The 17,182-nt window shown below is 39.0% G+C and overlaps 1 protein-coding gene across 1 annotated transcript in view; it reads right to left on the reverse strand.

Moving 5' to 3' along the window:
- Positions 1-4,943: 4,943 nt before the first annotated feature.
- NOX3 (NADPH oxidase 3) overlaps positions 4,944-17,182 on the reverse strand; it is a 55,881-nt gene continuing 43,642 nt past the window's right edge. The window contains exons 12-13 of the mRNA XM_006197705.2: positions 15,236-15,360; positions 4,944-5,070 (exon numbers count right to left, since the gene is read on the reverse strand). Of these exons, the coding sequence (XP_006197767.2) occupies positions 4,944-5,070; positions 15,236-15,360 (252 nt within the window). The remainder of the gene's footprint in view (positions 5,071-15,235; positions 15,361-17,182) is intronic.

A 17,182-nucleotide genomic window follows, 5' to 3' on the forward strand; every position in this document is an offset into this window, starting at 1 on the left:
GCTAACTGGTGTAGGTTTTCTTTTGTAAGAGTAAAGCTGCTCTAAAAATGATTGTGGTGTACACCAGAAACTAACACAATATTGTAAATTGACTATACTTCAATAAAAATAAATAAAATTGATTGTGGTAATGCTTGCACAGCTCTGTAAATATGTATGTGAAAATTGACTAGAACACTTAAAATGGGTTAATTTTATGGTTGTGAATTGCATCTCAGTACAGTTATTATAGGAGAAAGAGGCAGAGAGAGAGAAACATGGTTTTAGAGATGGCATGGAAAAAAATCCAAGAAATTATTCACAATATGGAAGAACCAATAAAATGTCTGGACAGAGTCATCTAACATGAACAAGGAAAATACAAGGAGCAGAGCAACTACGCAGAGTTAGTACAAGAACAGAGAGGAAACAACCATGAGAATGAATTAACCCAATCAAGTAAAAACGGTAACTCAGATAATTCCTCAATATTGCTTCACGTAATGGAGAACTTAATGAGCACATTAAGTTAGTAAGATAGAGAAAAAAGACAAAATTATAAAACAACAAAATGAGATCAACAGGGATACTGCAGGTCTAAGGTAACAATTCAGGGTTTAAAGCAGCATCTTAATGGAACTAATTAAAAAATGGTAAACCCTAAGGTTTACTACTGAAAGCTGTATTCCAAGTCCAGAGTCTCTCCCTAAACTGAAATTGTAAAATCTAAAAAAAATGAAGAATTTGAGAGGGTTTTTCTTGATAATCTACTTGGCAGCATAATCTGTCCTGAACAGAGATGAAGTTATTTTTAATCTTTATTTATCCCATTTAATTTGAATATTTATATTTATACTTTACATTGAAAAAAGCATTAAAGCTTTCGAGGACTGGATGCTGCCCCTGATTCTACTGGAGTTTGATGCAATATATGGAATATACATTTATTTTCTACAGTATGAAATAATTTTGAATTCCAAAACATATATTGCACCAAGGGTTTCAGAAGGAGCTTGTGGACCAGTAAGAAAATAGGAGAAGCTACAAGTAAATTAAGGGGACAATGAGATTAAAGTAATTTGAAAAATTAATATACAAGAGAAAAGATCCAATATAAAGATAACTGACATTTCTGAAATAAGAAGACAAAGGAAATAAAAGTGTATTCAAAGACCTAATACAAGAAAAATTTCCTGAAATGAAAGAAAAGTTCAAGAAAACTCACTGTAATACAGGAAAAAATCCATATTCAATATTCAAAATCCAAAGGTTATGAACGTCAAAGATAAAGAAGAATTACTTAGGCATCTAGGAAAAAAGGTGACTTATTTACAAGGGGAAAAGAATGAAATTGGCTCATACTTTCCTGCAGCAGTGTTAGATGTCAGAAAACACTGGAGTAGTATCTGCAAAGCTCTGGGAAAAAGAATATGGTCTAAGAACACTGTAAACAGCCAACTCTCAGTTGAGTGAAAAAGCAACAGACAGACGTTCTCAAATATGAACTAGGTCAGGGACTACCACACTCATTAGCCCTTCCTATAACATATTGCCTGACAATTAATTCAACAAATTAGTAGTTTAGGCTGAATGGAAACTCAGGAATAGAGAAGTTATGTTGCAAGGAATGGTGGTGAACAGGGAATCCGTTTAAGGTTATCCTTTTTAAAGTTATTTATAGAACGCAGTAAAAGGCTGCATGTAATCAAGATTTCTTTTATCCTCCTGAGCAATAAATACTACATGGACCTTGGAATCTTTTCATTCTAGTGTCACCCTCCCATTTTCCGTATCGCCTTTGTCCAATATTTTAGTTTTGCCTTTGTTAAATATTCCTTCTGAAATAATCATTTATTTCTTTTACAGCCAATGCTTAGAGAGTTTGACAAAATATTTCTCAACGTCTTTGCTCACCACTACTTCTTGGATCCCACTCATTGAATTTCCATCTTCCTCAAATCTATCCTTTTGTAGTTGTTTCAGTAAGGGAGATACATTTCAGGGTTTTCTTTTGTTTGAAAATGTCTGTATTTTGCCTTCACTTTTGACTAATAATTTCACTGAGCACAAAATTCTCAACTGATAGTTACGTTTCTTCAGCACTTTGAAGATATTATTTCATTATCATCTGGTCTCTACTGATGCTTCTGAGAAGGCAGCTGTCAAATTTATTGTTGTTTGTCTGTAGGTAACATAACTTTCTCTCTCTGGTACTTCAGGGTGTCCTGTTTTACAATGATGCTTCTGGATGTTGAATTTTCTTTTCCTTTCTCTTGTTTTCTGTTCTGTTCTATTTCTGTTTTCTTCTTTCTTTCCTGTCCTCTTTTCTTTCTTTCCTTTTGTCTTCTTTTCTTTTTTCTTTTGCTTCTCTTTCTTATGTATTCTCCTAGGTAAATTTAGCATGTCTACCACTTCAAAATGTTCTAAAGAAAATTTAAATTTTGATAGGATTTTTTTTAATCTATTAATTAATTTGGAACAAATCAATATTTTTAGTATGTTTAATATTCCTATTTAGGAACATGCTACTTCCACCCATTTAAAAATGTCTCTCTGTAAATGTTTTTTCATGATCACATCATCTTGTACAATTCTTGTTAAATAAATTTATATGTTTGCTATATATTTTTTTCTATTTTGAATGGACTAATTCCTTTTTAAAAAAAAATCTCCATTTTCTATTTGGCTATGCTGTACTAAAGAAATCTACTGATTTTTTTTTTCCTATCTAGAGAGATCAGATTCTACATAATATGTAGGAAAGTAGCCTAAAGTTCAAAATAAAAAGGGAAACAAACAGCAGAGGTTTTTTAAAAAATGCAGCAAAATCTGTTTAAAAACAAACACTTTATTTTTTTTAGAACAATTTTAAGTTTACGACAAAATTAAGAGAAATGTACAGAGATTGGAATCTGTTTTTAATGATAAGTATAGTCTAACTTACTAGACAAAATTAGTTGATCAAAGATTGCATTTTATTTTCAAGGAGACAGGAAAAGAAAGTAACAATTGAATATGATGAAGAGAAAATCTTTTACTATATTTAATTTTCCTGCTAAAGATTTGACATATACATTTGACTACAGAAAGTTCTAGTTGTAAAAGCTGAGTCAATTTAAATGCGGAAATAGACATACAGAAAGATTGGGTATATTAAAATTAGTAGAGTTTGAATGATAGTCACCAAGAAATACTTAAACATACTGAGAAATTCCAATGCAGATTAGTAAAAATAATTTTTAGACATTGGGGAATAGATTCAACTTTTTCCTAGAATATATTTGGATATATACCCTAGAAATTATAGAATCAACATTAATACCTGAGGAGAAAGTAAAATAAGTGATCAGTTTATAATTTAGAAACACATGAAAGAGTTTAAGTGGTTGCCTGACTTGGTAAAAACAAATCATGTCAGACCAATTGAATTCTGTTCCATGGGAGAACAGCAGTCTACAAAGATAAGAAACATTTATAAAACACAGGCTATTTTAACTTCAATAAATCCTTTTGTTTTATTGTATATGACATCTTATTTTTAAGCTAAGAAAGTATAGTGAGCTGCACCATTCTCAGTGGCTAGTTATCATGAATATATTCCCACCTGTGTGCTCATATTAACACACAATTGCAAGGATTCGTGGTGGAGTTCTTTGCATTTGATAACTTGATTGAAAATCTAAACAAAAGATTTGAGATATCACTAAATAAATCTATAGATATGACTGAGTTACATACTAGTATAAGTCTCTGGTGCTAGACTTTAAAACAATCTTGAAATACTAGAAAGAATCTAAAAAAATAATCAATAGCTGTAGAGAAAACTATAATGTATGACGAATACTTTGTGAACAATGTAGGGATAAAACAACTGCATGATATGGAAAGACAGACTCAATGGTGGTATATATAAAAAAAAAAATCCCAGTATGTTTGTAGGGCAGAAGTTGAGTTGGGGTCCAAGTGTCAAGATGATCATAGGTGAAAATGTGACAGTAATAAAAAGTACTTGTTAAAAGAGAGTGAGAAAGAAATGTGGAAGAAAGGAAAGAAAGAGGCAAACACAGAATTTAGTTGCATTGAAAAGCATATGGCATACAAGATCTAAAAAAAAATCCCTCTTCTCCCGACTGCTAGTCATGCTTTGATTGGAACACTATGTCTCATTTTAGTCAACACATTTTAAAAGGATGTGAAGAAATGAAAATGGATTTGAAGATGAGCAACAAGAATGATGGAAGTGCTAGGATACATATCCTAGGCTGAAAAGTTAAGAGTTCAGTATTGTTTGGACTAGAAAAGGGATGGGGAAAGGAAGAGTTTATCGTCAAGTATACAAAGGCTATTTGTGAAAGAGAACCCCCATTGGTGATTGCTCAGATCTATGGAGGATGAAAACAAAGCACAAAGGAGCTTAAGTTTAAAGCAGAAAAGATCAGGTTTGGATATAAGGCAGATGTCTCTGCCATCAGGGAGATGAAATTTGAAATAATTTCTAAAGGAGGCTACAAGCCATGCAGTCATGCCAGTTGCCATATTGGGTGCACCATTAAGCATGAAAACAATCTTGGGAAAGATGACCTACATCAGGGGTCAACAGACTACCTCCCACAGGCCAGGTCTGGCCTGCCACCTGTGTTTTGGACAATCCGTGAGCTAAAGATGACTTTTACATTTTTAAATTGTTGAAACCAAGTCCAAAGAGGAATATTTCATGGCAGAAGAAAATTATAGTAAATTTGATTTCAGGGTCCACAAATAAAGTTTTACTGGAACACAGCCATGCCCATTTGTTGAGGGATGGTAGCTACTTGAGTGATCGCAGTAGCAGAGTTGAGACCAGACAGTCCACAAAATCTAAAATAATTACAGTTTTGTCCTTTATAGGAAAAGCTTCCCAACTTCTAACCTATGTGATTGTAGCCACTTACATAATATATGCACGGATTTTTTTTCTCCAGAGTCTAGAAGCTTTCTTTGTTGTAATAAAAATGAACCCCCCTGGGGTCGGCTGATGAATATAGACGGCACATTCTTTGAATTATCTTTGAGAGAGCTTTGGGTCCACAGAAGAACACGCCAATGTCACTGCTGCAGTAGAGGTAAGAAAAGCAGAGAATGTGTTACACAGGGGAGACTTGGACCAGAAGCCAAGACAGAATGATGCAGTGAGTGAGTGGCTGTGGTTGTGACTTTATGTGTTGATTTTTCTCCACCCACTTCCCTTTTTCTTGGATGCTCTTCTATCTTCAGCACCAGGCTCTCTCACAGGTCTGCAGAGTCCTGTTATGCCCTGCATTGCATAGGTAAGTGGTACCAAGAAGACTGAAGCTGCCAGGGGCCATCATGACTGGCAAGGGCGTTTTGATACAGAGGTGATAGCGCCTGGAGTTTTGGTCAGGTGACCTTGATTAATGTCCTCTTGGACTGGTGATTAGAATGTAAGCTCCCCGAGAGCAGGGACCTGGTCTGTTTCCTACCGTAAGGAATAGTATCCAGCATCCAGCAGACAATCAACACGTCTGTTGAAGGGATGAATAAATGGCTCTGCTGTTATTATCTGCGTGGTCTTGAGTAAGACTCTGGACCTCAATCTCCGCATGTGTAAAACCAAGATAATGATGACTACATTGTATGTTTTATCCAAAGCAAAATGAGATAATGCATCCAAAACGGTTTTAAAAGTGTTAGTGATTCCTATTATTCAACCCTGCCTTTTCACAGATAATAACATGTATACAAAAATCATAGCAACTTAGTTTATTTCTCCTGTTGGAGTTAATTTGGTTTTTAAAGAAGGTCAAAAAGAAGAGTTGGAAAGGAAAATCGTATTGTTGGAAATGAAGTCACCCCAAAGTTGTCATCTCTAATGATGGCATTTCAGAAAACTGTGTTGAAGAGGTGTTTTTGCATATAGTGGCTGCCCTGGGGCTGCTCAAATCCCTTGTAAACACAACTGCCAGCTCTGCTTATAATATAAACAATGAATCAGTGCACAGCAAAGTGTGAGAACTAGGTTGTCTCTGGAAATTGGGAGGGGTGAGTCTCTATAGGGACTTAGAGAGACCATGTCTTCCCTTATCTTGTGTTGTACTGTTTCTTGCAGCATTTTTCCAATCTCTGGCACAAGCTTAATTAGTTACTTTAGTCTAGTTCTCACACTTTGCTGTGCATAAAATTATCTAGGCAGATTATTAAAACATAGAGTCCCAGGCTTGAATCCAAGGAATGCATTTTTAGCAAGGCCCCCAGATGACATTAAAGCACATGGTCCTATGAACCACATTTTGACAAACACCGTCTTGGAGAAATTCCTCGGAATTGAGGATCAGCTTGCTACCCCACCTTTCCTTCCTCATTCTGCTTTTGTTGGGAGGTGGGGAGCGTGCCTCTATGGCCTCATTCTTCTTAGCTTGCATATTAACGTGGTTCTTTGCCATGTATTGTATCCATATTTAATTTTGTGTTCCCAAACCATAATATCCGTGGTAGAAATTGATGGTTCAATGACATTTCAAACTCTAGCTTCAAAGAAACCTATCAAGTGGATTCACTTGTAAATGACAATATGTTTAAAACGTGTTAAGTACTATTTTTAAAGGCATCATTCCCATGGCTAAATTTGAGAAAATACTTCCCACTGGAGAAACATGAGTCTATGACTTACGGAAGCAACTTAAAGGGGTTTATGGAAATATCAGCCCCCGGTTAAGAGTGCTGTTGGCTCCCCGACTTGGTTGCTAGGAAACTTAGGGCATGTTAATTACCTCCTCCAAGCCCCCGCTTGCCTTAGCGATCCTCGAGGGCAGTTCTAGTACCGAACTTCTAGCACCTCTGTGAAGGTTAGACCGGTCTTAGCGGACACAGCCTTCCGCCCTGTCCTTGGCACACTGGGGAGGTCTTGGGGACAGTTAGCTTACGTTGTGACCTACATGATGTCTGCTTGCTCCACAAAGTTGACCAGAATATGTGATGTTGGCTGTTAACCCAGCGATGATCACAGATCTCCCGGATTAGCACTCTTGCACTAGGTTTTTTGAGTTCTGGACTGAAACACTTTGAATGATAGATGGCTCAGGCAAAACCCTTCCCAGTGAGGAGTCTGATGCTCTGAGGCATCCTTGCATCTATGTTCAAAGACACTGTTATGGGTGGTGATATTTTTCCATTAGTGCAGGTATCACCAAAGAGATTGCCCACTGGCCCGTCCCCAACAGGCTAAGATTGCCCTTTCGTTTGCAGCCACTGTGACTGTTTGCAGATCATGAAGATGCTCTTTGATGCTCTGCCTTTAAGACTCCATTTCAAAAGATTCTGATTGCTGGCTGCCTGGTGTACTACTGGTGTCCCCAGCAGTTCACAGCTACCCTGTCTCTTTTGAAGTTGTGGCTATTACACAGCACAGCTAAGTACACACTTTTCTATATTTATGTAGCTCTCATGGTTATGCAATCACCAAAAAGTCTCACAAAGGTTATTCATGATCTACCTTTCGCTAAGACAGAAAGGCCAGTCTTTCCCTAGCTCTCCGAGCACTTCTGTCCCCACACTCGGCATTCTTTCGCTTGCCTTGCTTACCCTCCTTGGCATTTGTGATTTCAAGTATAGAGATTTCTCATCACAAATGCTTGCAGTGAAGCGTGGAGCTGAGAATCCCCACAAAGTGGTTAGGGCACAATGTGACAGCATTTTTTTTCTCTTTTATGAGGCCATGGACAAGTGCAACAGAACCCTAATGGGGTTGGTAAAGAAAAAAATTCTTCTATAAAGTTTAATTACCCACAATTTCTCAGAATGAAAAAAAAAAGATTCTCTGTAAAAGAAGTCTAAAAACACACGGCATTCTTCTTCAGTTTACAGCCTGCAAGCTGCAGAGTTTGCACACACGGGAGGAGTTGGCTCAGGGACAACATGAACAGCATCGATCAGTCCGAGCTGCTGCCTTTCGTGAGAAAAGGACAAATTTTACCCAGGCTCCAAAGACGGTTAACATTAACAGCATTACTTTTAGCTCTGATAAACAATAAAGAACATCCTCCTGTCCCCTTCTTATTTGCTAAATAACTATTGTGCTTTTCTGTGGGGTTGATGCATTTTTCAAAACAGTTCAGCGATGCCATGCATGAAAGGCATCCAAAATGTCACCCCCAGAGGACAGTCCGCCCGGCAGATACACGGGAGAGTGCTTGTGCCCGGGAGTAATCCCACATCCTGCTGGATTCCCAGCTTCGGCTGCCTTGAGCCCTGCTCTCTTTCAATCGTATGTTTGTTTTTATGTGTTGGCTTTTATGCTTGGTAAGTTATAACCCTGTAGGGGCAGACCCTAAACCCCATTTAAAAAAAATCAAATTACTTTATGCCCTGAGTGCACTCTGCAAATAAAATCGATAAACAGAAGCTTCCCGTGGATTTATGGAGGCTTAGAAAGAGGACCACGAGGGCGACGAACTCGGTATCAGACAATGGACACCACTTTGGGTTAATCTTTTCTAGAGAATGAGTTTCATTAGAAACGCTGCCAAATGATTCATCGCATAATTACATGTTGTATAACACCTTTTTTTTTTTCCCCCGTAACCACAGATGAGCATTGTGTTGGCCTTTTTTTTAAATTTTTTTAAACCCATCTCCCATTTGATTTGCAGCAGCCTGCTCTGGGACTTCTCTCTGGGTCCTAATGACTCAGTTCACTGGGGGCTACGGACGTCCCTACAGCACTTGCTCACGGCTGAGACACACTTCTCTTGCTCTTCCTGCCAACTCCATCTTTGGCAAGAGTTAGCCCTCTTGTCCCAGCTCCCTCATCTTTCTCATCGCCCCTTCACCTGCTGACCCTGGTTACCGTGCTTGGCTCTGAGGAGCAGAGAGAAAGCTGCTGCCCTTGAGGACGTCATGGTTAACTAGGAGAGAGAAGTGAAGGCAGCTGACTTACAGCATTGGATCCCTGGCAAGGGTAGCGCCATTTTTCTTCCAATCTTGTCGCCTCCCCCTTTCTGATAAAATACTGAAGTCTATACACCTTCACACAGAAATATCCTAATATTTTTGCCATACCTAACGACTTGATAGGTAATATCACCAAAGGAAATTTGCAGAATAGTGATAAATACACCTTGTGCTCACTTGCTCTCTGACCCCACCTACTGCAGATGGAATACTGCCAGGAATTTTCATTGAACCTTCCCTTGATTATAACTGGAGGCCTGGAGGCCCTCTGGTGCAAAGGTCCTATTTAAGTATGCTAACAGTACTCCAGCCCTAAGTTTATGGTGGTTTTATTGTTCTCATGAAGCTATCATTTATCATGTGTGGGATTTCCACTTAAGTCTGTTCCTCTGAGTATTCTGAACAATTTAGTCAGCTAAGGAATGTTTAGGATACCCTGTTAGATAGGCAGACTTGTGTGCTATAATCAGAATGGTAATTTCTTAAAAAGATCATTTAAAAACATTTTGCACATATGCACATACAAAAGAGAACTGGAGGGAGTGCACACAAGCAAATGTGTTTCCAGATGGACACATTTACTCAATTTAGTATAAGGTATTTTTATATTTCTGAAAACAATGGGTGGTCTAAAATACATCCATGCAGCAGGGATTAGAAGCTTACAATTGTATGGTAAGTCAGCACCTTCCTGCGTTGCTGGGTTGGGTTGTACTGTTCTGACAAATGATAGTACTCTTCCAGTCTTTGCTTTTTTCCTTCAAGATAAAAGAAACACTTCTACTGAAGTTAAGAGAAAATGGCCAAACCTTCAAACTTTTTATGGGAATTAATTACATAAAGTTTTATGCCTACAAGGCATGGTGAAGTTACTAGTAGACGAGTCAAAAGTGGCAAATGATAAATACTATGTGAAACGTAAGATCAAAGATTGAAGTATTATGGAATATCACTTTATTCAATTAATTAAGAATAACTGATCCACACACCCAGAAGGCTGACTGCGTGCCCAACGCGTGTTTACCAAAAAAGGAACTGGATGTAACAAAGATGTATTTATTTTCATTCTGTCTACCTTTTTGGAAATGATTTCCTGATTTTTCTGAACATTTGCCTTAAGCTTGGGAGCATATTGAAAACGTTTAAAAAAACGAAATACAGCTTTCATTTTTGTATAAGATACACATTTCTAAAGGTTAGTAAGACATGGATATCAATGCATGTATTTAATTAATCTAGTATATTTTAATTGGGAGAATAATAGCCATTGTTTTAGTGTTTAGAGTAAATGTTAGTGCTTGTCTAACTTGAGCAATATACAACAATTGTCACGTGCACGTCCGTTTGGCTGAATCAATAAAAGATTTACTTTTTATATATCTGCTTAGCATTTGTTGATCTTCTTTTAAAACTATACTTATGCTTTTGCAATACAGCTGAGACAATTACGAAAATTAATTGCAAATAAAGACAACAGAATACCCTTTCCTATTTGCTACTCTCGGTCTTTGATCTCTTTTACATTTTTTCTTCCTCTTTCCTTATTTGTATTCATTTTGATGTGCATCAATTTCTTTCTCTATTACTGTTATTTTTGCAATTTTCTGGTTCCTTTATAGCTTTCATGATTCTCTTTGATCTGCTTCCCTTCAAGCTTTATTTTTGGTGCTGTTTTTCATGTTCTGCAAAAAAAAAAAAAATGTTTTTGCCCCTCTTCCTTTTAGTCTTTTGATTTAACTCCTTCTTCTGAGAACAAGAACAAACTCCTACTTTAAGTGAACAGGTAAACGTCGTTAAAAGAGTAAGCCCCAAGAATCCTTGGCTTCGCGCTGATGAATAGAAATAGTTGAGAGTCTACTTCAAAGACCCTTGAGAACAAAGAACCTTTTCTGAGGCCATGAACAAATCCATCAATTCTTTCTTGGCTCACCTTTGCCAAAAAAGAAGAGCTAATAACAGGACCGACCTGTCTTGTAAAAGCAGCCAAGAAGGCTTGGGAACAAACAAATCCTTGACATAATCAGGGGAAAACATACTGTTTATCTCTTTAATAACCATCTTGAGGAAAATTAATGTGACTTTGTCCTTTGTGCAGAACAATAATTGAATTGTGTGTTTTATTTATATCTGGACAAAGGCCAGGATATTGAAATACTTCTCAATATTAGATTTTCTTGTTTAAAAATTAGATTCTATTGGCATTCTCTTTCCCAGATTTCTTCATTAAAAGCTTCATTAAACATAAATCTTCCTTTACCCAGCAGAAAACAAAATTATTTTAAGGAGGTCATTTAAAAAGTCTTTTGGAAGAACAGCGCTCAGATCTTTGCCAGTGACTTGCCTTTTCCCCCGCATCTGGCATCACATGGATAAAATGGTAATTGATCTTTGCCTACATGTATCTATTAATAATTACAATGATGGTTGAAGCTATAAAACAAATTGCAATGTTCTAGAGTCTAAGGCTATTACAAACATACTATTTTATAAATTAGGGGCTAGAAAGTATGATGTGGAGGCTGGATTCAGTGACATCCAAACCTTGGGGGGGTTACTCTTCTACTCTGGAAGAGATGAAGCCATCCAGCAGGAAGCAAGAGGTTCCAAAGATATCGTGCTAAAAAATTCAGTCAGGCTTTCAGTACCGGTATGTACTACACTTTGATGATGGCTTTTGAAAAGGGATGAACACACTCCTCATAAGAGCAATGAGAGAAGTGACAGCTGTGTGGTTTTCCCACCTTCCAACTGTTCTCTGCTCCTCTCCCCCTGCAAAATCAGACAGACTCACTTCTCAGCATGATGCAGTATAATTTTGGGGGCAGAGTCTGTACAAACTCACTTCCACTCTGGGTCTCTTGATGCTGTGTTTCTGGCTCATGCCTTTCTGAGCAAAGGGAGATAATTAAATGGTTTGGTTTGAAAGGCCTTCCCACTGGGCTGCAAACTTCATGTGTAACACAGATAAACAAATACAACGTGAGGCATCAATATGGGACAATCAGCACAAAGAGCAGTCTTATCTATAAAAACTTAAAAAATGTGTCCGTGTCAAAAGCATGCAAGGTGGGAACATTCATCCCGTGATAACTGAAAATGGAGTTTAAAACATTTATCAGGGGAACAGATTTTTTTTTTCCCAAAAGGAGAAAACAGCACCAAATAAAAAAAAAGAAAAAAGAAAAAACAAAACAACTGATTGTGATGGTAACATAGAAGTTGGTAAATTTTTGTTTGTTTTCTATCTCCAATTTTTATTTTTTATCTCTAATTTTTAAAGGAAACTGCAGATAAAATGATCCAGTCCCTGCCTCTGGACAAGAAGTACTGGATGGGTGTGAGATGAAGGGTGACTTTCAGGGCTCAGAGGAGACTGGGAGTGTTGGAACTAGGGCTGGGTGTTGAGTAGGGAGCCCAGAGGAACTGAATTCTGTGGCTCCAGAAGCTGGGATGGGTTTAAAGCACCACATTTGGATGGATGGAGGGCCAGAACTCGATTCTAGACCAAGTGTCAGCAAGAGTCAGGTCAAGAAGTAAAACCAAGCAGGTGGGTTTCTGGAATGGAGAGTCCCAAGGCCACCTGCACGGGACTTGACTGGCCCTCAGAGTACACCTAAAGCTGAGCCTGAGGTGGGGAAGAGACAGTGTGGCTGGTCCAGTCTGTCCTTCTCTTAACCCTGAAGCCAAAAGTTAAGCTTTTCTTGGCCTTTCTTGCTAGAAATCTTATTCTCAGGCCCATTCAAGGTCAGGAGTAAGTGCCCGTTGTCTCTTGCCTGGGCTGATGCTGGCATGGAGTGCTCAGTAGTCTAGAGCCTCGGCAGTGAATGCTGTTTAGGGTCCAGGGTTTCTCTCAAAGCCTCCTGGGGCACAGGGCTTAGTGAGGTTGGCTGGGAGCCTCACAGAGCACAGACAGTTTAAGTCAGAGTGAATTCACTGGAATTGGATGGGCTAGGAACCTTGTACAGCTACCTGGCCATTCCTTCCATGCCTCACCAAATCACCTTCCAATGGCTCGTCCAGAGAAGTCTAACAGAGTCAATGACAATTAATTAAAGAAAAAAAAATCCACAGAATAGTTCTGGTACAAAGAAAATATAAGAAAAAATGTAAAACAGAGTAGCCAGATTGACCAAAATATGAACAATATTCATCAGAAAAGTATTCCATAGAACAGAAAAAATACCAGGGAACTACAAAGAGTTTAATGAAGCAATAACCTCTGTGACAGAAGACCACAAAGCAGCAATGCCAGAACTGGGGGGAAGATGGGAGGATAAGAGGCAAATCACAGGAAACAGGGAATTAGTCAGAAATACCCTAGTAGATTTTAATTTACTTTTAATGGTTCAGTACTGGTAAACTGGGTAGAAAAGGGGTCTTACAGAAGACCTAAATGACATGATTAATAAAATGGCGACGAATAACACATATTGAACTCCATAGCTGCAAATAGAGAATACCTTCCCCTTCTCTCCGACCTGTGATTCTTGGAACTCTTGTTGATCTATACATACTTGCTTCTTTCTCCATCTCATCTAGTTTCATGGCTCCAAACACAATTTACATGCTGACACTTCCCAAGCGTGTGCCTCCTGTCTGCACTTCTCCCATGAACTACTGACTCATTCATCTGCCTACTCAGTCTCTCCACTTGGATGTATAACAGGCATCTAAAAGCTAAACATGTCAAGAAACTGAACTCCTGAGATCTCACATCTGCCAGCCATTCCTCTTATAGTTGTCCTCATCTCGGTCAGTGGTAATTCCAGTCAAGTTTGGGCCATGACTCCCATCTAGTGCAACAGCAAGTGATGTCAGCTCTACCTTCAAAAAATATCTAGAATCCAGCTGCTTCTTGGTACCTCTATTGCCACCTCCCCCATCCAAGCCACCACCTCCACTGCTCACCTCCTCACTGGCCTTTCCATTTCTTCCCAAGGCTCCTTACAATCCAGTCTCTCGCAGCAGGCAGAGGGATCCAATTAAACGTAAGACTGATGCATCATGTTACGCTTGCTCAAACCTTAAACTGGCTTCCCCTCTTAGAGCAAAATCCAAATAAAATGACCTGTAACTTTTCCCAGTTATGTCTCCTAAATTCCTTCTTCTGCTACTCTGCATTTCAACCCGTGTGTTCCAACATCACGGGCCTCCTAGATCATGCCAGAAATGGTGGCTCCTGCCTTAGGGCCTTGGCATGTGCTACTTTTTGCTCTTTCCCAGTTGTCCATGTAGCACACTCTCTCACTTCCTTCATATCATTCTTCACACATGGAAACTATTCTTTAAACAAGGCACTATTAGGGCATGCTACTTCAAGAGCTGTAGATGATGGGGTTTCAAAACAAATACTGATTTAGGGGATATACAATAACAACAATAACTATACGATGCTTTGCACTTTACCAGGCTCTTCAACAAACTATGCATTTTTTAAAATTATGAAAATAACACTGTGAATGCATAAAATCACTCATGTTTTACAGTGGGGCCCAAAAGCTCAAACAAATTCCCTTGTTCTAGACCATGTAGCCAGTATTTTCTAGAATCAGAGAGCACAGCTTTCCTTCCTGCCTTATGGTCCCAGAGCAAATGCTCTTCCTTTTCTGTGTTGAAACTGATCACGTAATGATGATAATAATAGTAATAATAGTAATAGTAATAATAATAATAATAATAATAATAATAATAATAATAATAATAGCAGCTAACCTACTGAACTCAAAGGGCTGTTTTAAGCACTTTACAAGTATTTATACATTTAATTCTCACAGAAGCTAGGCGGTAAACAGTTTTATTATTTGCAGTTTACAGAGAGGAAGACTAAGTCAGTGCAGCTTAAACAACCTGATCGAGGTAAACCAGTTGTGACGGCAGAGCCGGGATTTATGCCCCAGCACTTGGGCTCCAGACCTTGCGTCCTTACTATCACCCCAAATCTCTACTTGGTTTTGCATTATTTATTTTCCTAGACATGCTAGATTCAGTCTATGGTTTGGCATGAGAGAATTCATCCAGGATTTCTTGAAGGCATTGGGCATTTAAGAAATACCATCTTAATGAAGTTGTAGTGTGAAAAATTTCAATGCAATTGATAATTGTCAGGTGCTGTAAGCCGCTCAAGCAGAGGCTTGTGGTTCCTGAACTATCCCATGGCCATCTTTTCTAAAGTTGATGTTTCATTTCTAAACAAGACGCCCCCTACTGCAGATTAACCAGTCTGTGCCGAGCACTTTCCATTTCAGCAGCAACGGAGCCTGCGCCTCTCCCCGGAGGCTCCCAGCAGGCAGAGGGGAGAGAGCTACCTTACCTGGGGTGACTGTAGGCGACCTGCCGGAACTCATTATTCCAGTTAGGTCTTCCATAGAAGGTTTTCTGCTTTAATCCAGTAATCACATCAGTATTTTCATCCCAGTGTAGAGCTATGTGAAAAGCCTAAAATTTAAATTGTGGTATCAGATGACATTTAGGGAAAAAAAAAGTAAACTTTTTTTTTTAAAAATTGAATACTAAATAAAAGATGAAGTAATGATGCTCATTTGTAGATTTGATACACAAGTGTTTTTAATAGGGAATTTTTTTGTATTCCACTACTGAAACAAAGTGCCTTCCAAATGATTGATGTGCAAAAACAATGAGCCTGGAAAGAGGGCTTTTCTTGAAAAGATGAGAGTAATACAGAAAATTGGGTTAGGGGAAAGCAAGCACTAAGCTATTTCCTTTTTTTTTTTTCTGCCAAATGTCTCAAAAAGTAATCTCAAGCTCTCATCCCATTCATGTCATAGTAAACTTTGGGGATCTGAGGAGAGCACTGGCCGATTAAAGTGCTAGGAAATGCCCAGAATGAAGGTGGACTTTACAATCAGATCTGTCTAATGGGTTGAAATGGTTTGTGTTCAGGTTCAAGTGCTGGAAAGATGTTGAGTCTGGCAGGCAGGACAGGTGGCCAGAGCTCAGCAAGGGGCATGTTTGGAGCTCTGTGGCTGACTGCTTGCCTTCCAATTAGATGGAAGCACCCAGGTATCAGGTGGTGGATAAGTAAGAGCCTGGGGCTAGCAATGCCTGGTGATGATTTTTTTGAGTTGCTGTCATTTGTTTCAGCCCCTGCTGAGTTCCGGTAATTACGAAGGATTCCTTCAATAAACAACAAGGTTCTACTGTATAGCACAGGGAGCTATATTCAATATCTTATAATAGCCTCTAATGAAAAAGAATATGAAAAGGAATATATATATGTATAACTGAGTCACTGTGCTGTATACCAGAAACTAACACAACACTGTAAACTGACTGTATTTCAACAAAAAATAATAATAAAAAGTAAATTACAAAAAAAGAATTCTTGCTTCTTATCCTCTGGGATTTGTGTCCCCAGTGCTCATCCCTCAGACCCTTCCATAGCTCTTAAGCTCACCAGTTTTACCCTTCAGTGCTCCATTTGCTCACATTCTCTGACCAGTTAGGGTATCACCCCCATTGGGCCCAACTCTTACCCCAGGAGCCTACTGCAAGCCTGACTTCCCAGTTGGCTGGCCCTCTCATCAAAGCAGCTGGGGATAGGGAGGTGGGCAGAGAATACTGGACATGTCCTCACAGGCCTGTGGATGATGGCAGACTTGGGTGGAATCACAGAAATCTAGGCTGCGGGAATTTGCCATCGGCGAGTCTGACCCCACGGAGCACAGCTACTCTAGGCATTGAGTTTGCAAACAGGGCTCCAGGCAAGAGAGGGAAAAATGGCAAGAGGAGGGCAGGACCCTCTTAGGCAGGTTGATCAAGGCAGAGAATTCAGGAATAAGAACCGAGACGGTTGTTGAGGATTGGACCTTGGAAACTGGCAGAAGCACCACTATCAGAACTAGAGCTCAAGGTCAGAGTTGCGCTGGCCTCCAGGTGAGCTGCAGCCCCCAGCTGTCTTGCTTAACAGTAGGACTGGTTGGTGCCACACAGGAAGCTGGTTTCAGCTGTGGGCAGAAGAAGAAGGCAGAGACCATCGCCTCTCTTTTGACTAAGTGCCAGATCTGATGACCAACCCAGCCTTACTTGGCTTCTCCACCACGTGGCTGAACGTTGCTTCATCTTGATTCTATCTGCATTATAAAATCCTAGTTCTTCTACTTTTCTCTGGCTCTTCTTTTGATTCAAGAAAGAAACATTAGATTTTATTTTCTTGTCATATTCTCATGTCTCAAAAGGCAGCTGCCTTCTCAATCTCTAGGCTCGGTTCTCTGCATCTCTTTTGGACCACTACTTCCCA

Source organism: Vicugna pacos, chromosome 8 (assembly GCF_048564905.1).
Source record: "Vicugna pacos chromosome 8, VicPac4, whole genome shotgun sequence".
Lineage (NCBI taxonomy): Eukaryota > Metazoa > Chordata > Mammalia > Artiodactyla > Camelidae > Vicugna > Vicugna pacos.